Here is a 24,466-nt window from a genome sequence, read left to right on the forward strand (position 1 = left end):
ATACTCATGGCCGGAAATGCACATGAAAGGCATGAAGGGATCAGAAAAAGAGGGATTCCCATTCCTTTCCATTCCAAAGAACAAAATGGAACACTGTAATCCACCTACAGGAAATAACAAGAAAATGAGGAATAAAATCCACATGCGATATGAAAGCAAACAGGAAAATCCTGCAAGGCTAACAGATTATTAAGTTAAATCTAGCTATGTGTAGAAAAAACAACAACAAAAGAAACAAAGGAAATTCAGAATTCTCCTTGACTCTCCTTGGTTTTATGTCTTCTCTTGGCAGACATGGATTTGGAACCCAACAATAGACAGGAAAATTGTATAATAGACTCATAAAGAGTCGAACACAAGTCTGCATTTCAAGTCCTGTTAAGAACTGGCAGTGTGGCAATACCAGAAACATGCCACAGCCCTCCAGTACACAACACTGGCCTTCATGGCTCCCAGGAGTTATTCGGCATCTGTGTCCACCTAGGTAGCTAGGAATATAGGAATCAGGAAGGTCTCAGAGGTCCAGCAGCTGACAGCTCTGACTAATGAAAAGACTGCTTAGTTAAAGGATGAGTCTGCCAACCTCCCAACCTCTGGTCCCTGTGTCCAAGCTTCTGATTTGTTAATTACTATAATCTTCTATGCTTTCCTGAGAGAGATGTATCTGCATAGTGGCTTCTTTATTTTGTGCAGATGAAATTTCCTCCAGTCAACTGCATCCCCTATCAAGTCAGGTAAAGCCATCTCACAGCATTAACAGAGAAGAACGGCAAAAGAAAAGCGCTTTTATCCTCTTCTCAACTGAATCTGGCTCTGATCAGGGCTGGCCCAGTGGCACTGTCACTTCTCTGGCCTTCACTGAGTGAACTGTCGAGCTCTGCTGCTGGCCATGTGGACACCTCCGAGGAACTTCAGACTAAAAGGTACCCTCTTGCAGAGTTGTGACGACTTTGGAAAGCACAAGGAAAATGATTTAATATTTAGGTTGCCTCCCTACCCTAGTTAGGCAAGTCATCTTGCCATTCAACTTTCCAAAGCTTCAGGAACAAGGGGAGGTGAAACCCAGCCAGGCTGTCCATCAAGTGTGGGGACAAGAAAAGCATTTTCAGCCACGCGAGGTCAAAAATATTTACTTCCCATCACACCTTCTTGGAAAGGTACTGGATGATGTGGAAGGAGGAGAAAGAAGAGGAGGATGGGGGAGGACAGAGGAGGAGGAGAAGGGTTACAAAAAAAACACAAGGAAGACTTGAGGCATGTTATAAACAGGAGAGTCAGCACAGAAAAGAGGAGTCCCGTGTTGATAGCTGGGACACCACCCGGGTTAGAGTGATAGCAGAAGGCGAGACATCCTCATAAACATGCAGAAAGAACATCTGACGAAGTCTGACCGTCCTCAGAGGAGTTTAGGACAATTAGGGATTTGTTCTGGGTTGTATTAGTAACAGTAAAACTAACTTTTCAAAGGTGATTTTTGTTAATTTAGATAAGAAAGGAAAATTAACCGTAGTCTATAAATGGTAGGACTTTCTCAGCTCTGCCTTTTTTCTGACCACCAATCTACCTTAAATTACAGGGAGACCCTAACTCCTCATGTCTGCAGTGCAGAGTCAATAGATGATGCCTAAAGTAAAGCCAGGAAATCAGGAAGGAGCAATTCAAATATGTTATGTAGAAACATGGAGGTAAATATTATACTTGTACTATCATCTGGAAGAGTTAAAAGTGTCTGTCTTCTCAAAGAAGGAAATGGTAGGGGGACAGGTGCTTGCAGGGGACTTCAATTTTGTAATAAACCCTGGGAAGCTATTTGAATTCTTCCAACTATGTGCATAGATAATTTGATAAAAATATAAAAATTATAAAAGGAGATGTGTTGATGCTTACATAAAGTCTATGAAGGAATCTGGCACTCTCAGTGAAAACTGCTTCTGGAGAAAACAATATTCTCTTTGAAAAAAGATGATGACTGATACTCTAACATGAGGAACTGTATTTCTCTTATGAAGAAATCAGATGTTTTCTTGTACTCACATAGGACCTTAATATTGCAGCTTGATATGCTCACCATTATCCTTCGTAATGAAAAATCAGACTTAGAGAGGCTATGACTTGTCCAAAGTCATATAATGAGTCCTTAGTGCCATTGCCAGATGTCATCCTACCCTCTGAGTCTCAGAACTAGTAATCATTCTGGATTGCAAACCGTGTCCACGGGAGCCCCAGTGATGTGCAGATCACTTGCCTCTTTTGACCCACCACAGACATTTGGAAGATGACTGACTGGCACCAGAGGAGATTTCTGTGGCCATAACACAGAGTTCAAATCACTGGCCACAGTGGGACATGGATTCCTAACCCTGGCCTGATTGTAGCCACAGAGACCTGCTCCTGACCCCTGTGCTCTCTTCTCGGGCTACACGAGCAGCCTTGCCCCAGCACACCTGGATCTCCCTTCTCACTCATCACCCGTGTGTGGCAATGACTGGAGTCAGAGGTGAGAGATTAAGGATCAAGGTGTGTGGTTAGATGGCCTGATGGGGACATGCAGACCATTTATTTCCTTTGGGGTATTTAAAAAATGTTGCTCCAACAGATATTCACAAGAGTGAGAACAAAAGAATACAAACCATCGTTCATAAAGACTCTCAAGGGAGCAGGCAAGTGGTTTGCTTCGAATCTCAGGATGCAAGAGCGTGGAGACACCTCATGAGCTGTGTAGGACACCCAGGCTCACTCATGTCCCTCCTGAAAATGCTTCAAGATAAGTTCAAGTGCTATCTCAGAACCACATGACTGTCAGCAAAGCTCCTTCGTTCCCTGAAATGACAGTGATTCTTTTCTGCTTGACTCCTGCCTCAGCTGTCCCACTGATCTAGCCCTCAGCTTTCATGGTTTCATAACTGTTACTTATGTTTCCACATGTAAGAATCTTACCTCCTCAGCAAACACAGAGCCTGACACCATGTTAGGCACAAAAGTAAAGCCTAGAGTATCAATCCTCTCTCCTTCCTTTCCTGCTTCTCCTCTTCCCAGCTGAATCGCCAAACAGCTTTGGGCCTCTGCACCTGTTTTCAATGTCCTGGGAAGTCTGACCATAAAGAATGAAGTCCAAGTGAACAGGCCAAGCAAAAGGCAGAACTGAAAAACCCCTACCCACTCGTGCCACTCTTCTTGCTCCAAATCCAATCCTTGATTTAAAAAATACACCATAATAATTTAGTGCATGGGCCACAATAATGCCTTGTGCAATGGCTATTAAGGAGGACTCTGTTAGGCAAGGATCATTATTGTAATTGCTAATGGTTCACTTTCTTGGAACATCCTTACTTCAAGCTCTGAAGCAAAATAACTGGCACAATGCAAAGGAAGGGGAAGGCCCTGGGTCGGCTTCCGGTCCTGGAGAAGTCAGAGCACATCACAGACCAAAGGGAAAGAAGCAGTTTCCATTAACACCGACACAAGAACCTTCATGAAAACTTCCATCCACATGAGGATTCTTGCTTCTGCCCTGACCCAGGCATAAAAAATGCCTACATGTGGCTGAAGGATCTGAAAGGCTCCAGCAGCCAAGGGGAAAATCAGCCTTCCACATTTCCACCAAATATTCTCATTCCTACCAAATCTACCACTGATGAGTGGGACACCTAAGGCTTTAAAGATGACCCGGTGGGAGAGTTGTAGCTTGAACTGGTATTAACATTCCCACTGCTGGCAACCTGCCTCAGCTGACTGGGGTGTTGGCATGATCCCATCCACCCTAACTTACATGGCCATGTGAGTGTATTCACCATCTGCCAGGTTTCTAAACTCACTGTTGCTAGTGGTTAAGGGGCACATTACTGGTTTATTGATAAGGGGCTTGACTTCTGTCAGCAAGGCGTGAATGACCCTGAGAATGAAGGTTTGCTTTAGGAATGTCATGTATCTTCTGGATGAACTGCTTCGGCGAATTACATCCTCCCAACTGCAGGTGACAGAAGAGAAATACAATTCAGTTGGCTTCCTTAAAAAGTCTACAGATCTGTGGATAAAGTGAAGGTTCCTGTGGCCAGGATTCTCACCTGGCCCTGGTTGGCTGGCTCACTACACAGGTGTGGGCAATACGTTGTTATTGACTCTATATAAAGAGCTCCACCCAGTGCTCTGGGCAACACAGTGGCATGGCTGCAAGGCTGCAGGAGAGCAGAACAGACAGCTAAGGGGGCATAGAGGCCAAGACCAGCTTGCTGCATGCAGACTTGCTCTGAGTGTACGGATTCTAGTGACTGACCTGCCACCGTGGAAATGAAGTTGAATGTAACCCTTTCACCCCAAGAACATTCTACTCTCATTTCTTTGGTCACATTGAATCCATAGTGAACTTGCCTGGGGCTGAAACCCTATTTTCAGGAGGGACATGAGTGAGCCTGGAAATCCTACACAGCCCATGGGGTGTCTCCAGGCTCTTGCATTCTGAGATTCAACAGGCTGCCCTCAAGAAGGAGTGTTTCAGTGGGCTGCACCTATGGACAGGGAGACACATTCGAGTGTCCCCCAGTGGACATGTGTTACTGGGAAGGGGTGGAGGACTGGGCTCCACCCCAAGAGAAAGAAAATTTGTTGGTGACTGAAATGGCGTCACTACGAAGTGCTGTGGAAATGGTAAAGGATGTCGTGGGAGCCCAAGAGGAAGCAGCCCGAGAAGGAGCAGCAGCCTGAGAAGAGCAGCACAAGAGCGTAGGCTGCCCGGTGCCGGGGGGCGGGTCAAGGATGTAGTGGAGCTGTCAGCCCAGGAAAAGGAGGAGCAGAGGTCTGACTAACAGGTGGGGGTGGAGGCCCCTCCTCGGTGGAGACCCCACCTGGTTGAAAGCTGGTAGAGAGCGTGAAGGACTCGGCAACTGGGGGTTCTTCCAGGAGAGGTGCAGCCCCCTTGTCAGGTCGTGGAGCACTCCACGCTCTGCTTCTGTCCTCAGGTTCAAGCACAAAAGGAAATACAGTCTGCTTCTTGAACGAATTTAAAGGGCCCCGTGAAGGTTACAAGGACCCAGATGTGGGTTGGTTTGAGAAGGCAGGAGCAGACAGAAGGAAACTGGACTGGAGCCATGGCAATAACTGAAACCAGAGCAGCGGTTCCGGCTGCTGAGGATGAAGCAGAAGGCAGAGATAAAGCAACAAGATCGGCCTGTGTGTCTGCAAGACTCTGCTGGGGAGGCTGGAGAAGGTGGGTATTGTAAGGCCCACCCATGGTTCTTTTACAGTGTTCCAGCTTCCTTGGACAGGGACCATTGCAGAAGATTGAGGGCACATAGATTGAGAGGAGAGAATCCTGGAGGGGTGGAGTGTGGATAAAGTGAAGATTCCTGTGGCCAGGATTCTCACCTGGCCCTGGTTGGCTAGCTCACTACACAGGTGTGGGCAATGTGTCATTGACTCTATATAAAGAGCTCCGCCCAGTGCTCTGGGGGACACAGTGTTAGAGCTGCAAGGCTGCAGGGGGCAGAGATAAGACTGGAGTGGTGGCAGTGCCGAGGTCAGAGACTGAGACGGCTGCAGGGGCAGAGAGGCCCAGAGGCAGAAACCTGCCTGCTGCATGCAGACTCACTGAGTGGACGGGATTCTAGTGACCTGCCACCGTGGGAATAAAGTTGGGTATAACTCTTTCCCCCCAAGAACATTCCACTGTCATTTTTTGGCCACATTGAATCCATAGTGAACTTGCCCAGGGCTGAAACCCATCAGCAAAACAAGACCCAGTGGAAATGCCACCCCAGTGGTTCATGAGAGACGTTAAGTCTGGCTTTGCCTTTCCTGCCATGGGGCCTCTGGTGGAGGCTGTTGGTTGCCTCCGCTGATCTGTCCTCTCCTTCTTCCAGAGTGACAGTGTCTTGCCAGTGGGTTTCAGCCCTGGGCAAGTTCACTATGGATTCAGTGCGACCAAAAGAATGACAGTAGAACATTCTTGCGGTGAAAGGGTTATACCCAACTTTACTCCCACAACGAACGGCAGGTCAGTCACTAGAATCCTGTCCACTCAGAGCGAGTCCGTCTCCACCTCCTGGCCGCAGCCCGCACAGCTGTCCCCATCTCTGTCTTGGTGCTGCCACCACTCCAGCCTCTGCAGCCTTGCAGCTGTGCCACCATGTCACCCAGGGCACTGGGTGGAAATCTTTATATAGTCAGTAGCAACGTATTGCCCACACGTGTGTAGTGAGCTAGTCAACCAGGGCCAGGTGAGAATCCGGGCCATAGGAACCTTCACTTTACCCACAGACAGGACTGGGGCTCTAGACTGCGTAGAGTAAAGACAACACTCTGACCCTCCCTTTGTGCTGGGTGTTATCCTGTGACTAAGCTCCGGCTAAAGATTTCATGGAAGTGATATGTCCAACCTCTGGGTTGTACTCTCAGAGGGAAGGAGAGTGCCCTCCCCTCTCTGGTTTCCACTAGAAGGCTGGAATGCATCCGTAGTGATGAGACATCTGGGTGATAGAATGAAGGGTGATACCTCATGGAAGGTGGCGAAGCAGTAGAGGAGCCAGGGTCTCTGGAAACTTTGTGAACTAGAGCCGCCATCCCAGCTCAGACTTTTTTGAGAAGAAATAAGCTTCCATTTTTTAAGTCTAGGGTCTTTGCCTCTGTTGTTTTGGGCCTTTGCCATGGTTTCTAAATTGATTAAAGGACTCTTATAATGAACAGAACAATGCAGTAGCGCCATAGAACCAGTCACCTGCCCACCGCCACCATCAGTGCCCCTTCACTCAAAAAAAGGAGAGGATTCCTGGGGGAGGGGCCAGTCCTGGCTGTGGGTCATGGCTGCTCCCAGGAGCAGCTGGTATGGTTACTGCAGACAATTGCCTCTAACACTACTTGACAGGGAAGCCCATTTGCTTATTCAGGAGTGTTTTTGAGTAATATGCACAAAACAAAGGAACCGGTGATTTGCGGTGTTTCCATGGCGGCAGCACAACTACCTAAAACACTACCTGCTTGCCTGCTGGAGAAAGCGAACACCATGATGTCATCAAAGGTCCAGGCGTAGTCCTGGTGCGGGGGATGGAACACCAGCTTGTCAGAGGCGGCCTTCCTGAGGTTGATGAGGAACGTGGAGTGCACCATGGGGACGGGGAAGCAGCCTGTCTTCTTCCATTCTCTGATCTGAAGGTAGTCCGGAGTCCGCTTATAGAATCCCTGAAAAAGGGCCAATGGGTGCGTTATAGTCTCTGATCTGAGGGCTTCATCTTTCCCAGTCTTCTGCTGGGCTGACTCCTTCTAAGTCACCATCAGCTAAGTAGAAGTCCCCAGGGAAAGTCACCTTTGCTCTTCCTGTTTTGGCCAGAGAATTTCCACTGGAGTTCAAGAAATGCTACTTACATATAAAACAACACTAAAACGGTCTGGTTATCAGAAATAATTTTGGTTTCAGCATATGTCTTGATTTAATAATTGCATAAAGGTATGTTTTATGTTGGCTTATGATTGACTATTGAGTATGTGTCTTAAGAGGTGGTAGGGCAGAGCCGTTAAGAGCACAGGTTCTGCTATCTGGCTGCCTGAGTTCAAATCCCACCTCAGCTACTTACTGTCTCAGGGTTACTCAACCTTGCTGTGTCTATTTTCTCATCTGTAAAACAGGTATAATGGCATTATCTACTCTTAAGGAGTTGTCTGTAAAAATTAAGGTAAAATTTGAGAAGTGTGTAGATTAGTGCCTAGCACCAAGCAAGCTCAATAAATATTAGCTATTAAAATTATTTCACTACACTGGCTAATATTTTTAAGTACATACAAATAGGGCCCCCTTTCAATGCAATTACGTGTTCAGTATTCTGGTGGAGATGCCATTGCTTCACACGTTTTGGGGATTCCCTTCTTGAAAATTCCTTTCAGACAAGCACACAGGACAATGAAACAACCCAGCTTGTTTCCCACCAACTCAACTGTTCAGACAACATTTACTGAGTGCTTCTGTAATCCAGGTATGATGTTAGATGCTGGAGACTTAGCAGTAAGTAGGCAACCCCAATCTCAGCCCTTGTGGAGAATCCACTGGAGTTTAAGTGGCACCAATTATAACTTCCCTGTTGCCAAAGCTCAAATGTATTCCTGAAAAGATGAGATGCATCTCAACAAAACGTACTTAAAAGTATGTGGAAGCTTGGGAAGGCATTTCCCAAAATGTTCTAGGTAACAGCAGGCTCGTGGAAGGAGGGCAAAGGTTCATGTGGCACAATTTTTGGTGGATGATAAGTCCTTGTTATTTACTAATCAGTCACGTTACTGTAGGGTCACGTTTGTGTAGTGATGTCTATACACACACAATAGACACTGCAGCCTCTTCTACTTTCCTGTCATTACCTTCAGAGTCGAGATGTGTGTTCTTACTAGGCTAACCCTAACACTGACCACGTGAAAAGATAGACTCACAAAGTAAGACTTAGAAGATGTGAGTCTTAGGTTCATCTTAAGCATCTTCTAGCTGTTTGATCTTGGCCCATGCTTAACCTCTTTGAGCTTGAGTTTCTTCTGGAACGTGGGATTAACAGCTGGTTTGTCTGTTTCTCACAGGGCTGCAGAATGCATCCCATGTGATAAGGTCTATGAAGATACTTTGAAAACTGTAATTCATTTCATGTGGTGTTATTATTACTACAATTTTTAATTAGCCTTTGTAACTTAAGGATCGCTTAACATGCTTTGATTTATGAGCATTCTTCCAACAGATAAAAGAAACACTGTTTCTCTAAAGGACTGCCCAAGATAAAATTCTAGACTACTTAGAACAATATTCTCATAAGGAGAAGCTTGGAAAATTCATGTGATTAATGAATCACTGAATATTCTGGAGGTAGGGAGAAAAGAAGCAGAGAAAGAGAGTGAAAGAATTAATATGCCTCCTGCAGACAGGTGGGGCAATAGATGTGGCCCTTTGTCCACATAAATTGGATGTTTTTGGTAGTAATTCCTGTTGATTGGCTGAAACACCAGGGTCATTTTGTTTTGGATGTGTTTAAAGGCTCTGGAAACCAGGACCTGTCTTAAGCATATGAAGTCACTGGCTGCTTCTTTTCCTGCCCCAGCCTTGGCCTGACCGGGGAGGGTTGAAAGCCAAAAACGAAGAGACAAATTAGAATTGCCCCTATGTTGCTCAGATTACACTTTTACTGTGCAAAATAAAGGAGTTCATTTCTCTTATTTGCTTTTAATGACTAAAGCAAACAAAGAGGTGACAGGAACCTAGAGGCCGTGGTTTCTAGGATAATCCACCGTTGTTGCTGGTGTCCACGATCATTAACTTCACAGCCCTCAAGTGATTCTGCCATGGGAAACTGCAGATTATTAACTGAGAATGTATGAATTTAAATGAATTTACTATACTGTTTTCTCCCCAAGGAACTGAGCGGCTTTTATTTATATGAGTTTAATGCTTCCCTAAAAAAAAGATAGGATAACATGCATTCAAAATCTCTTGTAACGGCAGGAAATAATTGTAACAGAAGAGGAACACCTCATCCAGTAGTGTGCTTGAGCCACTGGTTGTTAAATTCTCGGGAATTTTGCAAACTTGTTGACATGTAGCTCAAAATCTGCAGAAATAAAAATCATGTCAATTCCTACCTGTCCACCACCACCACAGACAGCAGCCTTGCATATTTTTCATAATTACGTTGTCAAGTGGTTATACAACAATTTACTTAATCTTTCCCTTAGTTTAAACATTTAAGTTGTTTGCATAGTGGGAGTACTTGCACCATGAAAACTAGCAAATGCTACCAATCAGGGTTATTTCTCCCTATGGGCAGCCAATTATTAAACATTTATCAGCACACCACTGGCCTCTTTCTTTATCTAAATCTAAACAAAAGAGGGACTCAAAAGTTAGCTCTTGAGCATGAGAACACATTTAACATACATTTTTTTCCCTTAGCATATCTTTATTCTACATTGATGGATACTATATTGGTCAGTTTAATTTCTCTCTCTAAATCATTAATTAAGAATACAAAATATCAGTCATAAGCATTCACTTTAACAGATCTATTGTATAATGGGAAAGACAGATGATGGAGATTTTGAATTTTGTTAAAACAAGATACTAGCATAGCACAGAGAAGACAAATATTGACTCCAGCATGTTACTACACTGACAGACAGTGATTGCAATGGGGTGTGGGAGGCTTGATAATATGGGTGAATGTTGAAACCACAATGTTGCTCATGTGAAGCCTTCATAAAATTGTATATCGATGATGTCTTAATTTTAAAAAATACACATAAAAAAACAAGATATATAGCAGTTCTAATTATTAGATCTCTTTGGAAATAAATTTGGCAACATAAAGGTCACCAAAATATTTATACTCTGACCCAGTAATTTCATTTCTAAGAAGCTATCCTAAGAAAATAATAGTAAATACAGAAAAATTTATATTAATCATGATGATCTTATAACAGTTAAAATTTGCAGACAACCTAAATGTTTTTAATTTAGAGAAAGGTCAAGTAAATTGCATTATAGCTACTTGATTTAGTTATTCAAATCATGCAAGCTGTTATCTATGATGTTAAAGTAGTGAGAATTAACAAGGTGTTTTTTTTTTATATTTCCCTATTTTTCTATAGTGTACTTATGTTAAATTTAATGACAAAAAAATAATTTAATTTTTAAAAATCTCTTAATCAGGGAGGAAAAAAGTACAAATCCCAGAAAACTTCCTTAGCTAATTTAAAGCTTCCAAGGCTAAACTCATTAAGATATTTTCTTCATAATTCATTAATACACAGGAGCTCATTGGACACTGCATTGGACCTGGATTTACCTCCTTTCCTGAAAATGCTTGCTGTAGGAACACAATGACATGCATATTTCAAGGTAGGAAATAAGACAAAGAAGAATGGGACTACTGGTGACATATGGCTCCCTGTTGAAACTTATAGCCTGAATACATAGGCCAAAAGACTTGCCTGAGGTGTGATTCCGCACCAGAAATTAGAGTACAGACCCCGGGACTCCAGCATGGGGGCCACAATGGTTTTGTTTTCTGCAATCATTAGACTGAGGGTCTGTGGATTAGTCAGGAAGTTGTCAACATCTATGAACTGGGGAAAAAAAAGGGCAATGTCAAGCGAAGAGAGACTTTTCAGTAATGGGTTCAAGAGCAAGCCTGCACTTCCAAACGGTCACAGAGACTTGCTTGTGAACATGGAACCAGTTATCTACGTGCTCCTTACTGAAACTCCTCACAGCTGGATGGCTTTCATTCAGGCAAAACTCGTTTAGTCTCACTTCCACATCTAGCTGTGCGTAAGGTACCAAGCAATGAATCAGTGTTACTGCACTGGGTACATGCTCAACCAGGACCCAACCTTCACCTTGGTGAGTGGTTGTTAATCACCACCAGCTCCCACCAGCTCCAAAAGACTCATGCAAAAACAGTGATTGAGTACCCATTCTAGGTACAGATGGACAGACTTATTTAGGTTGTCTACATACCAGAATGACTCAAAACAGATCCATCAATGCCATTTTAATGCTACAGGTAAAATTTTTGTTGAGAGTACATTATATCCATGTTTATCAATGATGCTATTTCCCGTTCTTAGCAGAAGTCCCTGTTAACACTGATTCATTACAGGGATGTGATCACAACAGATTCTATCATAAAATAAGTCATTACACTGAGCTGTACATTTAAAAATGATTAAAATGGTAGATTTTATGTTATGTGTATTTCATTACACACACAAAATAATCTGAAGCGTTCATTCCTATAATAGTCAATCTGTTTACCCAAAACTGGTTCCGAATTTTTGTACACTTCAATGACATCTAAACAGCTCTACAATATTAAATATCATCAGCACAGTTTGAAAACATCTATGAAATTATTTGCAGTGAAAGTATGTGCGTGTGATAAATGAGTGAGCTGATTTCTGTTGTGCTTGAGGGGCCTGGATAGACATAGGACAAGTATTTCCTTTATGAATCAGAGCCTAGTGACAGAGAGCTAGTGTGGACAAGTTTAATGCAACAACATTGGTTCTGTTTCATTGGCGTTATTTCTATTGTTGGACTAGAAAACATTTGCCAAAAGATTTAATGCTTGTAGGGGAACTACAGATGAAGAATCTGGTTCCCATTAACATGTGGGGACAAAAGTATCTGTCAGTTTTCAAAAGGGAAGTGGGGACTGGCTCATTGCTATACAGGCAGCTGTCCTGCTTGCCCACTGAGAGGTTCCTGAAAGACAGGGACGGAATATAACACTGCTTCCTAATCATCAGGCCCAGCATTTTCTGGACCACTCTGGAAGTTCTAAGGGAAGTGATGGAACCTCTTCACAGGGACATATTCTCCATGAGAGCCCAGTATAATCAGGAGCAACCAGAAACCAAGCAAGAGATATTTCCAAAATGACTCAGGAGCAAAAAGGAATGGCGTTTTGGAGGGATTAATTTAAATCTCTTCTTATATAATTAATGCCTCATGTCTGAAGAATTCTCCTAGAAGGTTATTAGGACAATTTGCATGGCTTTGCCTGCAACATACCTATTCCATGAAAGAGATCAAATAATTCAGGAGCTTATTCACTTATGAAAATGCATGTCAGGAGTGAGTCTGAGATGGAATCCAGGTATCCCAACAATTTCTTTCAATTTTTTCTAATGTTTCCCTTGTCCTTTTCTGTAAATGTGGGGAGGCAATGCCTAAGTGAAAGATTGTTTTAATTGCTCTCACAGGCCTAGGTTTTGGACAATTGATTTGGACACATTCTAGATAACAGTTGTCAAGAAATCAAATATCTGTTTTACCAGAATGTAGTCTGACCATTTTTCCCTCGCCGTTCGGAGGGCTGCCTGTCGGAGCTTCATCACGTGGGCAAACCGGGAGCTTGGCCAGTGCTTTGGTCCAATTTCATCAGGATAAGACCTAAAAGAGTAATAGTAATAATAGCTTATGATGAATATATATTGAATGTATTACAATTAACATGTATATAAAATACAATCATAGCTCATAATAAATATGAGTGCCTATATATTCCAGGCCTCTCCTAAAGGTTTATATGTACTAACTCACTTCATCTTCCATCATCCCTAGGAAGGAAATACTATTATTGTTATCATTATCCCCATATTACAGATAAGGAAACTAGAGCCAGGAGAGATTCAGTAACTTGTTGCTTATCATACACAAGAATCCCTCAATGAAATAGTTCAGTGCATTCCAACAAGAGCCTACTGAGTGTTTATAAGGCAAGTACTACCATTCTACCCATTTCACAGATGAGAAAACCAGTATAGAGTGGTTAAGGCATTTACCTGATTGACACAGTTAATAAAGAGCACAGTCAGGATTTGAATCCAGGCATAACCCCAAAGCCCATGTTCCTAGACATTTTTTTAATACATTCTTCCATCAAATAAATCTGGAAATGTCTCAGCATAAAAATATGAGTTTTCCAAGGGAAAAAAAAAAGGTTCCATTTGTTTGATCAAGTATCAGCAAGGGATTCCGCAGACCTTAACACATGCATCTGTTCCAGGTAGAGTGAGGTCATGGAGCAGATGCGTAATCATGGGGATTTCTGTCAGCAGCCACAACACAGCTGGGCCAGGCCTCTTACATGGCCACATAGACAAGGGGGTTGGCATCCCCTCAAGAATCCTTTTGAAAGCTCCCAACTGGTATGGACATCGATACTGTCACAGGGGCCCCAAACTGGCCACCACTTCAAGTTCCTGTAACTGTGCTGGCAGTATATTTGCCTTAGTGAATGAAAAACCACAAAAACAATGAGACTGTAACTATACAAACATGATAAATAAAATTATATTTTGCACAGGAATTCTCTGGGATGCCTTCCCCAATTATTTCTTCAATGACAATCTGTAGAAGTTCTGCTTTTCTGAATATGCTGTGCAAAAAAATGCCTTCCCTACTATTTTTCACACTGCATACAATATATTTAGTTGAAATCTGAGTACAGAGAAAGTTATCAGATGCAATGTGGGTATATGACATCTTTCTGGGTCATTCAATTTAGGCCAAATTCCATTATTAGAAACTCCAGAACAGTGTTCAAATCTCTTATAATGTTCAAATTTCATTGTTAAATTTTATATAATATATGGACTTGAGATATATGTGTGTATGTATATGTATACATACATATATATATAATACTATAGAGAGAGAAACTAAAAAAAACAAAACTTTTCTCTGGAATGGCACTTATTGTTATTATAATACAAATTTGGCTTTCAATAAATGATTTCTCGGGGCACAAATGCAGACAATTCATTCTACTACAATTCCTTAAGTTAGAATTGTAGTATCCTTGGTAACATAATAGTTTAAATATGTTTATTCATATTGTCACTCATTTTTCCATCCAATATTGACTTAATGTCCACCGAGAGCATAGCATTAGGGGGAAAATATAAAGTATTTGTATACTCTAGTCCCTGCCCAAGAACCCAAACATTGCTTAGAAAAAAAATGCATAAATTACAAACTTAACAAAGTTAGTTCAGTGCATTGTAATAAAAAGGAAAATGTAGAAAATAAGGGTTGAGAGAAAGAAAGATCGTTGGAATGATTAGCAACAGCTTTCTGTAGCAGATGTACTTTGGGATAAGATGGATGCAAGTAGGAAATTGTTTATGGTTAAGATGGAAAATAACCTAAATGTTCATCAGTAGGGGACTGATTAAATAATTATGGTATGGCCATACAATGGCTACTATGCAGTCATAAAAAATGAAGAAACTTCTGAATTATAACCATGGAATGATTACCAAGATATGATAAGTGAAAAAGCTAAGTGAATGTTGAAAGTATACAAACTTTTCATTTTGATCCTTCAAGTATAAAATGTATATACTCAAAATATGAACAAATAATATCAATATTTTAAAACATATACTGCATGGTAGTTTATTTGTGAACTAAGGAGAATCTGAACAAAGGAAGAAAGGGCAGATCTTTGTAACTTACTTGATACAGAGATGATAGGCAGGAAAAGTCACCTGTATCTCCAAGGCTGGAAGCCTGAATGGCTGGAAAACTGGTTAAGGAAGGAAGGAAAAATAGAACCAACACAATGTTTTCTTGCTACTCACTCTGGTTCATCCAAAGGCCTCCACTCCACATAGTGATAGGCTTTCTGTACATTTTTCAACCACTCCCTGAGTATTGCTGTTGTATTATCCACATTGTGATCGGTGGCTGCCCTGCATGGGAAAGCACAATATAGTTCAGTTGTCATCCAAAGAAGGAGGGGCCCGTCCAAAAGACCCCAGATTAGTTGAATATGGCCTGTTCTAAAAAAAATTATATATATGAACATGATTCTGTTATGGTCTGAACTAGACAATGAATTTCTGAAATAAGAGATACTGCTTAAAGTCATCTTTGTGTCCTCAGATCCATAAAAAGGGCTTGGCCAATAGCAGAATCAGTAAGTGGTTGTATGAAGACAGTATAAGCCTAAAACGAATTAAACAGGAGTAAATTAATCTAGGAAATTTTCCTATTTGATTTAATTGTTAGTTATTCAAGGTGAAAACTCTGCCTTTAGCTTCACTAACAACTACCATCAATTTAAGCAATAATTCAGTTGCATGTTCATTTCAAGTTTGTTTTCAGATCACAAAAAAAATTTCCAGACACTGGTGTGGAGGGGAAAGCCACAGTCAATTCTCAATATAAAACTCAAAACCTAAGATATCTTCACCTACCTATATGACGCAAAAATCCTAGATAAAGTATTAGCAAACAGAATTCAACATCTTATTAAAAAATATTATATAGCATGGCCTAAGATTGTTCAATATAAAGGAAATCCATTAGTGTAATTTACTATATCAATAGACCTGAAGAAAAATCATGATTATCTCTGTAAATGGTAAAAAGATTTTCAACACAACTCAATACCTATTCCTGAGTTTTTAAAACCACAGTGAATAAAATTATGAAGGAAGGAGGGAAGGGCAAACAGAAAAGACTCATGGGAAGAGAGAGGTGTCTGAGACTCTTAAAAGGTGGTAAAAATATTTAGGTTTTACTGGCAATTCTGCAGTTCCTTCTGGGAGGGAAAACTATAGGCATTATCAGCAGTAGTGGTTCGCTAGGAGCATAGTCTTGATACGAGCCAATGAAGACATGGAAACAATGGTTACTTTTTCCATATATGGCAATTTCAATAAATAGGATTTTGTTAAACCCAATCTATAATGGCTTTTGCTCTTCCTACTTGAGATTTTGTAGGTCACTGCTGCTCCATCAGTAACAAATGAAATCTTTACCAGAATACTCAGGAATGTTCCAGAGAACAAAAAGTACAGCAAAGCATAGTGGAACCTCACTCTCCAAAGGAAATAAATTTCTGTGAAGCACTGAGTAACTTAAAGCTATGTAATTTCAGTCATAAGGTATAGAAAAATGGGGGCTAGAGGTTTATGACTGATATTTGAAAATCTTATTTTGTAAAATGGATATTTGAATTAAAACTAGCCTTATGAAAAAAAATAGAGGACCTGGAGGTGATGCCATGGATCTGTTTTCCAGCCTCTTCTGGAAGTCAATTAGAACAAGCTCTTCCCTTCAGAACAAAGTCTAGGCGGGAGGAAGACATACATGCCCACCTGGACATTCCACCACCTAAATGGGGAGGTGATGTGTGCAGCTGACTGAGGGAACCAGGTGAGCACCTTGGCACAGTGACAGGATGGTACGAGAGGTGGGAAAGTGGACCAGAAGCATCGTACAAGAGGGACATGGGCTCCATCTACCTTGTGTGAAGAAGAGCAGCATGCCAGTAAGAATCACATCCACTGTGACACACGGCCGCAAGCTACCAACAGGCAGTGACATAGCCATGCAGGGCACACTCCTCCCACAGTGAAGCATGTGGGAGCAATTCCCAAGGCCAGGAATCAGGCCTAATGCACATTATTCTTTGCTCAAAATATTAAGAGTAAGAGTAAGTTTAAAAAAAATTTATCGACTACCATGATAGCCAAAAGTTCTGCGAATTCTGTATTATTCCCAAGTTCCTTACAAATAGTATAGAAGAATTTATAGAACATTTCTTTCTTTCCTTGGTTATTGTTTATTACACAGGACTTAAATTCTCTTAGCCCTCCCTACACACTGATGCATTTCCTAATCATTTTAACAAAGTTTAACAAAATTTCATTGTATGAAATTTATTTTCATGGCATGCAGACTAACCAACTGAAAGCTCTGCCTGAGTGTCCACCACTGACAAACATCCTTAGAAACGAGCTGCCGGGAGTACGCAAACACAGAGGTGTCTAATGAACAGCGGAAGCATAGATTTTAAACACTCTCCCTATGAGTTACATTTTTTTCCTATACAGTCACTGCTCCAAATTGTTAAGATTCTCTTTGTTCTCAGGCTTCCAGGGAAATGAACAAATCCCCCAGCTGTGGCCGGAGGTCCATGGACACTTTGATGTGCAGGGCCAATCTCCTGCTCTGTCCCAGAGGAAGAGCGCCGCGGACCACACCAGCCCACTGGGGAAGGCTCGCATCCACTCCCCGAGTGAAGGCAAATAAACAGAAATGCAGCAGACACTTCTAACTGCGGCCTTTTAATCCCACTGTCAAAAACATGTTTCCATTTGAATACATAATCATGAAAGCATGCAGGCTCTGGTCTATTCAGGGGGCTGGCGAGAGAGATAGCAAAGGCCCAGAGCAAGTTCTCTGGAGGAAACACGAGGCTTGAGTTACCAGTGAAGTTTTCAGAGTCCCGTGGAACAACGCAACAGTGTGGTGCCTGTCCTGCTGTGAGCCTCCACAAGCAACCTCACTCAAAACGCTCTGCAGAGATGGATTTTTCCATCTGAATTATGGATTTTTCTGGGAAGCTGAGGACACAGGATGTGTGAGTCCCTTCAGGAGAAGCCAAAGCATCTCTCCCAGCCTGAAAGCTCCTTTCCATCCTGGAGAGAACCAGGGCTTCCCAGGGTCAGCTGCCCTTCCCCCAGTCAGACCGGGAAAGGCCACAGACATCATTAAAGAATGCCTTGAAGAAAACAAATGATGTGAAGAGACATCTGGAGAGGTGATCTGAAGATGATTACAGTCTCTAATCAAGCTGGAAAAGCATTCTCGTGAAAGTACATGCTGTCTGGAAGACCAAGATGCTAGGAGGCTAAGACTGTTCCCTCTTTGCCTCAACTCTCCCTACCACCGTGAAGTCATTCTTAAATCAACAACTTCTGTCTTCCCTGGGTCTCTCTGGCTCAAGATAAGAGCAAGGAGAGCTCAGCTCTTGAGCTGTGCTGGTCCTTAGACAATTCATCTTCTTCGAAGGCCATGTTGGGATAGTGACTTCTCTTCATCTCTCAGAAACACCACGCCCTGCCAGCCACTAAGGGGTCTCCCTCTCTAGGTGTAGGAGAGCTGTGGCCCGACACAGCTGCGGTGTGGTGGTCAGTCCCCTCTCTACCCATCAGTTCTCGCTGGCTTCCTTTGGAGCTCGTACCTGAAATAGAAGAGCTGGTAGAAACAGGTGCAACACCCACTTGGCCTTGGAGGGAAGTTAAGGCCATTTCACCCCATAATGCTGCCCATCCACTGTCTCTCCGATTCTGGTTCTAGTTCCTATTTCCTGTTTGCCTCCCTCGTCTCTCGCTGTGCATGTAGCAGGGCCCCATGCGTCTCAGAGTCAAAGTCAAATGAGAACAAAAGTAAACATAGTGCAAATACAATCAACAACATGGGCAGGGATTTCCTCGGCTAATGAAGCTTCAGGGCCAGCAGGTGCATTGTCACCATGAAGGAAAAAAGTGGAGTTCATTGAGCAGACCAGCGAATAAACACGTCTGCAGGACAACATAACTTTAGTACTTGGCCGTGGCCAAAAAAAAGAAATTGAGATTTCTCTGGCAATGTCTAATCACACTGACATTTCAGAAGGTCTGTTTTCATTCCCCAGTCTTGGCTCTCAAACTAATAGCCAACTTGAAATAATTAGAGCTGACTCATTTATTTTGACCACAAGTCCTACTGAGTTTGTGCAGGCTGAATTCACACCGGCAGGGGTGGGGCCACTGGAGCTGTGGTAAAGATGTAGATTGCAGGTCTCAGCAGGTGGAATGCGCACTGAGGACAGCGTACTGCTGATCACTTCCATCTGCCTTGACCCTCGGGGAATGTTCTCCACTTCCCTGCCGCTCCAGAACGTCTAGAACAACAGGACTGCGATCGCTGGAGCGGGATGACGGCAACACTGTGCAGCCGTCGATCTTTGTTGCTGAGGAACCTGTAAAATTCATCCCCCAGAGGCTCGAGGGAACGGTGGTGGAATGAGCAATAAAGTTAAGTCACCACCTGGACTCTCCGCACCATGACGAGTGTGTTGGCAAAAATGAATTTTCCAATTTAAGACTTCAAAACCTGAAGTTCCCTCCTAAACTGCCTCTTGTTTTCATCCAGCAAAGAAGACTCATGGGTGTAGGAAATAAAGAGCTCCACCTAAAAATAAAATCCCACTTTGGGAAGCAACTGGTGAAATTTATTTTCAAGAAAGGTCACGTCATCGAGTCCCACCACCCCTGCCTATGTTCTCAGCAGTTCTGCGAAGGGGAAGAGATGCTTGGTCACATGGCAAAAGGTGATGATGGATTCTGGCTGCTTGGTTACTGTGGAGAGCTGTTTAAAGATCTGGAATTGTCTGCGGGGGAGAAACTAGATGTGAATATGGTTAAGGATATAGATATATGAACTGGGTGCTGGGGATTTCTTCCAACAAAAGCTTTTTCTTATGTCCTACCATGTCAACAGCAGCAATTTTACCTAATGAACTAAAAATCAGGAAAACTCACTTCTCATGGAACTCTCCTCACCAACAAAATTAATGTTTATATTCCTGCAACATCCCTCCTCAGTATATCTCATTTAATTTCAGAAACAAGCATAGACATTGTACACTGAAGCCTGGGTAAAAGTAATGTAAAAAGAAATGTTTGATTCTGGAAATGTGATCAACCAACGTATCGATTTCATTCCTTCAGGGCAGGAATGAGAAAGAGTAAAATTTGCCAATTGACCAGTTAATAGTTAATTCAAAAGCCCAATACCATTTTAATGAAATCAATATGAACTTAAACATATTACAAATGAGCCATTCCTTGATACATTCAACTCTGAGCTATAGTTTTCCTCTCTTGGTGTTAACCCCTCACCCGTACGTCATGCATTACCCCACTGGGAGCCTTCTGGCTGCCTAGGTTAGGCATTGCTGTCATCTCCCGCGTTATAGCAGAGAAGTCTGAGGATGAGCCGTTCTGACTTGCTCAAAAGTCATACAAATGGTGGGTGTTAGAGTTTGGACTTTTCCTTCAGGCCTTCTGAAGCCCCTTCCCCACCCCAGCTCAAACTGCACCCCTCACTCCACTGCACTTGCCTACAGAGAGCAGATGCCCACCCATCCAATTGGAAGGAATCCTCTGCCTTGTCAAAGACATTAATGAACCCTACCAGTATCACCACCTCAGAATGAAAGGATGGACATGCTCCTGCAGGAAATGAAACAAGAAAAATGGGGAGATTTATCAATTTGCTATAAGCTTCATTGAATTCACTTCAGTATAATTTTCCTTGGAGCCAAAACCCTTGGGATTCTATGCAAATATCAGCAGCTATGTCCATAATGAGATAAATGTGTTTCTCGTTTGTCTAAGAGCTTTTTTCCTGTTTTTTTCTCCTTTGGCCTTGGTTGTTTCTTCTTCCCACTCATTTTCACCCAGTCCTCATTTCCTCTTCTCTCTTCCTTGCTGGATTTCCCAAACTCAAGTTTTTATTTTTTTGGATGTTCCCTGAAGAAATGGAATTACTAGCAAAGTGTTCCTGCGTAGTCAACAACTAGAGCACTGATCCTAAAATAGAGGACACAACGGACCAGGAGCCCCGAACCTCTCTACCCACCAACACCTCAGACTAGACCTGATGCCCCATATCTGTAATGGCACCAATTCCCAGCCCACACTCCCAGCATTACACTTGGCTCTTGTATTAAAATTAACTGGTTCTATCTTCCTCTGTTACCCGATGCTCTTCCCCCTGGTAATTGTCCTGGTGCCTAACAAAGTTTGCTGTGTAAAATAGGCACTAATCATGGGCTTGATGGATAAATGAATGAACAATTGGAGGGGAAGTCCCCAATCCCACCCAAAGGCCTAAGACTGAGCACAGAAAACATAAAGGAGGGAGCTGAGAGTGTGGGAGGAAGATTATTAAGAGGAGACACATGCCCGCTTCAGCTGATTGGTGCCATGCTAGGATGTGTGCCCAGAAATGCTAGATTGTCCAGTTGTTTTGAGAGAATTCAGATATTGAGGTTTTAGAGATAAAAGTCTATTTGTAACCTACAAGAACTTTTAAGCTGAAATGTCATGAACGTATTCCAGTACGACAGGGGCTCTCTGGAAACCAGGAACACAACACAACGACCACATTATTTCAGCTCTTAATGGTCCTGGTACATCCATCTGTACATGCTCAGGGCACATAGTTCAGTAATTAAATATTTCCATTATGGCTGGGAGGATAGCAATAAGGCCACTTCACTGCTTTCACAAACACAGAAAGCGTTTTCACTGAAAAAGGGAAGGCAGATATGCACTGATTGAACAAGGTCTAATTAAGTCAGTCTAATAGAAGTAGAACTGGAAAAAGCAATAATGCAGGCACCATGGGGTGAGCATGAGGTTACATGTCCCACAAACACCACATACAACCTCATTTTGCATAGCAGCTAAAGCATATTTATTGCGCCAATTTTCTAAACACCTTTTTTGAGATATAATTCACATACCGAATATTGACTCTCCTAAAGTGTACGATTCAGTGGTTTTCCGTATGCTCATTAAGTTGTACAGCCATTGCCATTATCTAATTTCAGAACATTTTTGTCACCCTGAGAAGAAACCCTGACCCCCATAGCAATCACTTCTTATTCTCCCTTCTCTCCAGTTCCTGGTAACAACTATAAGCACTATTTTACTTTCTGTCTCTATGGATTTGCCTTTTCTGGACATTGTGTGCAAAGGGAATTATATGACTGTGCTTTTTGTGTCTGACTTTTTTTACTTCACACAATGTTTTCCAGGTTCATGCAGGTTGCGTACTTTATATATTTATGTCTGAATAGTATTTCATAGTATGGATATACCACATTTTGTTTATCCATTGATCAGTGAATGGACATTTGGGTTGTTTTCACTTTTTAGTTATTACAAATACTGCTGTGATGAACATTCATGTATGAGTTTTTGTGTGAACATATATTTCCATTTCCCTTGGGATTACTGCCCAAATTTTAAGTATTATGGGAAGTGAAGAAAACATATTTTTTAATTCTCTTTCATTTGTGGAGAACCCACTCTATTACTGGCACTAAGCTGGGCATTTGTATATGTATGTATATATATATATATATATATATATATATATATATATATATATATATAACTCTAATCCTTATAGGAATTCTCAAGGTAGGTTTTATTATCCTCATCTTACAGATGATGAATCTGAAATTTACAAACTCTCTCTCAAAGTTTGTTCTCTTTTCACTTACACTTCATCTCTGATGTGTGTGTGTGTTTTTTTAATTTCTGAAGAGCTCAGTTTTCTGTTTGAACACAGCAAGGAGGGATCCTCTGGTCTGCGATCTGAATATCTTAAGGCTATGACATGCACAGATGCAATCTGGGAATGTGGGGGCAGTTACAAGCATGCAAGAAGTGTTGGGTCTCAGCAGAGGAGCTGGGCAAATGTCACCGATGTCAACAGTCAGTCCTCAGGGCTAGCGGGGCAATGCCCCAGCCAAACACCTGAAGGACCCTTGAAACATGAGGTCGTGATGAAGCGGGGCCAGCATGAGCACAGGGAAGCCACAGCCCAAGGACTGGCTTTGCTAAATGAAGCCCGATGGGAGGACCCGCCACCAGGAGCCACTCTTCTGATGCAAAGGAAAACTGGCTGGCCTGGGCTAAAACTGTAAAGGCCAAGTGGTCATTTGGGGGCAGATCAGGAGAAAGCTGAAAGTGTCCGTGTTCTGTATAGGAAGGTTTACTTTGATTCATTCATTTCTGGAGACAACTGCAGCTGAAAATAACAGTAAATATTTTAGTTACCCTTTCAGCCTGGGTTATTGGCACTATTATTGAACTAACCACATCCTTAATCAAATAGAAAAGCATGAAGTCAGGAGACATGGCTCTTCTGCTAAAGATTAAGCTCTATAATCTTTATGAATTTGTTTGAACTCTTAGTGCCTCGCTTTTCATCAGTGACATGGAGTAGGAACACCTGCTGTTTGCACCTAGTCAGTGGGGTACTTGGAAGTGCCAACAGCCTGGGAAGGAACCTGCTAGAACACTTTGGAAGCTGGCATCTCTCTAGCTGTTCCCAATACACACACACACACACACACACCCTCAAATAAAAATAAGCCTGTTAAATAGGCTCTTAAGATGCATGCAACAAAGTTCAACACACTCTTTTAAGACAAACCAGAATTATCACAGTCTACATTTTTTAAAGAATAAATGCACATGTCCATTTAAAAAACAGAGAAGATGAAATACTGTGGCAAAGACTGCTAATGGTCTCCGTATCAGTTTCCTCTTCTCCCCTGGGAACATGTCTAACTGTACCTGTGACCATCCAGCTGAAGGAGTGGATTGTAAGCTCCATGTCAGTGGGGATGTTTGTTCTGTTTGCTGTTCTATCCCTAGTAGTTAAAATTTTAGTGCCTGAAACATAGTATGTGCTCAACAAATATTTGTTGAATGTTCCTTTCTCACCACCCTTCTAACCTAGTAAGAACTGTAAAAACACCTGTACGGTTCTCTCAGTCCAATAGATGCCTGGGCCTCTCCTCTGGACCAGGTGCAGGAAAACACCACTGTCCTTGGTGTCAAGGTGCTCCCAGTTTAATGAGAAATGCAGGTATAGAAATAAATAAGTGTAATTTGGTGAGACGTTTGCCACAATGGATATATAACAAGGTGTCCGGGTGCCAGAGAGGACAGAGGGGCCAGAAAGGTGGGAAGGGTCACAGGATGAGATGTCTGAACTGGAATTTGAAGAATAGCAGATATTTAGGAGGAGGTAGAGGTAGAATATTCCAGAAGGAAGAATGATATGTGTGGAGGCAGAGAGGTGTGAAGTAGTATGTTGTGTTCGCAGAACTATGTGTAATTTGTTGGTCTAGGGCTTCTACATCAAGAGAGTGAAGTGGCTGCTGGTTAGGGGTGACGCAGCTGTCCTTGGGAATGGGAAACGTGTGGGAAGCAATGAAGACGTTTGCCTCACTTTCCTGGTTCCCCAGAATCTTGCCCCTTCAGAAAAAATAAACTGGTGCATCATTCTCTGAATATATATATTTTGCCAGGTTGTGACAGGTATTGCCTTCACCATGATCCATTCTTTGAATTCCTT

The 24,466-nt window shown here is 42.3% G+C and overlaps 1 protein-coding gene and 1 long non-coding RNA gene across 3 annotated transcripts in view; one reads left to right on the plus strand and one right to left on the minus strand.

Annotated features, from left to right (window-relative positions):
* COLGALT2 (collagen beta(1-O)galactosyltransferase 2) overlaps window positions 1-24,466 on the minus strand; it is a 95,538-nt gene that overhangs the window by 36,070 nt on the left and 35,002 nt on the right. For both annotated transcript variants that reach the window (XM_073216887.1, XM_037021120.2), the window contains exons 2-5: window positions 15,106-15,216; window positions 12,793-12,910; window positions 10,945-11,079; window positions 6,966-7,170 (exon numbers count right to left, since the gene is read on the minus strand). In XM_073216887.1, coding sequence (XP_073072988.1) covers window positions 6,966-7,170; window positions 10,945-11,079; window positions 12,793-12,852 — 400 coding nt within the window. In that variant the 5' untranslated portion in view covers window positions 12,853-12,910; window positions 15,106-15,216. The remainder of the gene's footprint in view (window positions 1-6,965; window positions 7,171-10,944; window positions 11,080-12,792; window positions 12,911-15,105; window positions 15,217-24,466) is intronic.
* Window positions 10,676-22,309, plus strand: LOC118972926 (uncharacterized). The gene is made up of 3 exons (XR_005062075.2): window positions 10,676-10,852; window positions 16,553-16,687; window positions 17,406-22,309. It is a non-coding gene; the product is annotated as an uncharacterized lncRNA (long non-coding RNA).

This window comes from Manis javanica, chromosome 11 (genome assembly GCF_040802235.1).
Source record: "Manis javanica isolate MJ-LG chromosome 11, MJ_LKY, whole genome shotgun sequence".
In the NCBI taxonomy this organism is placed as follows: domain Eukaryota; kingdom Metazoa; phylum Chordata; class Mammalia; order Pholidota; family Manidae; genus Manis; species Manis javanica.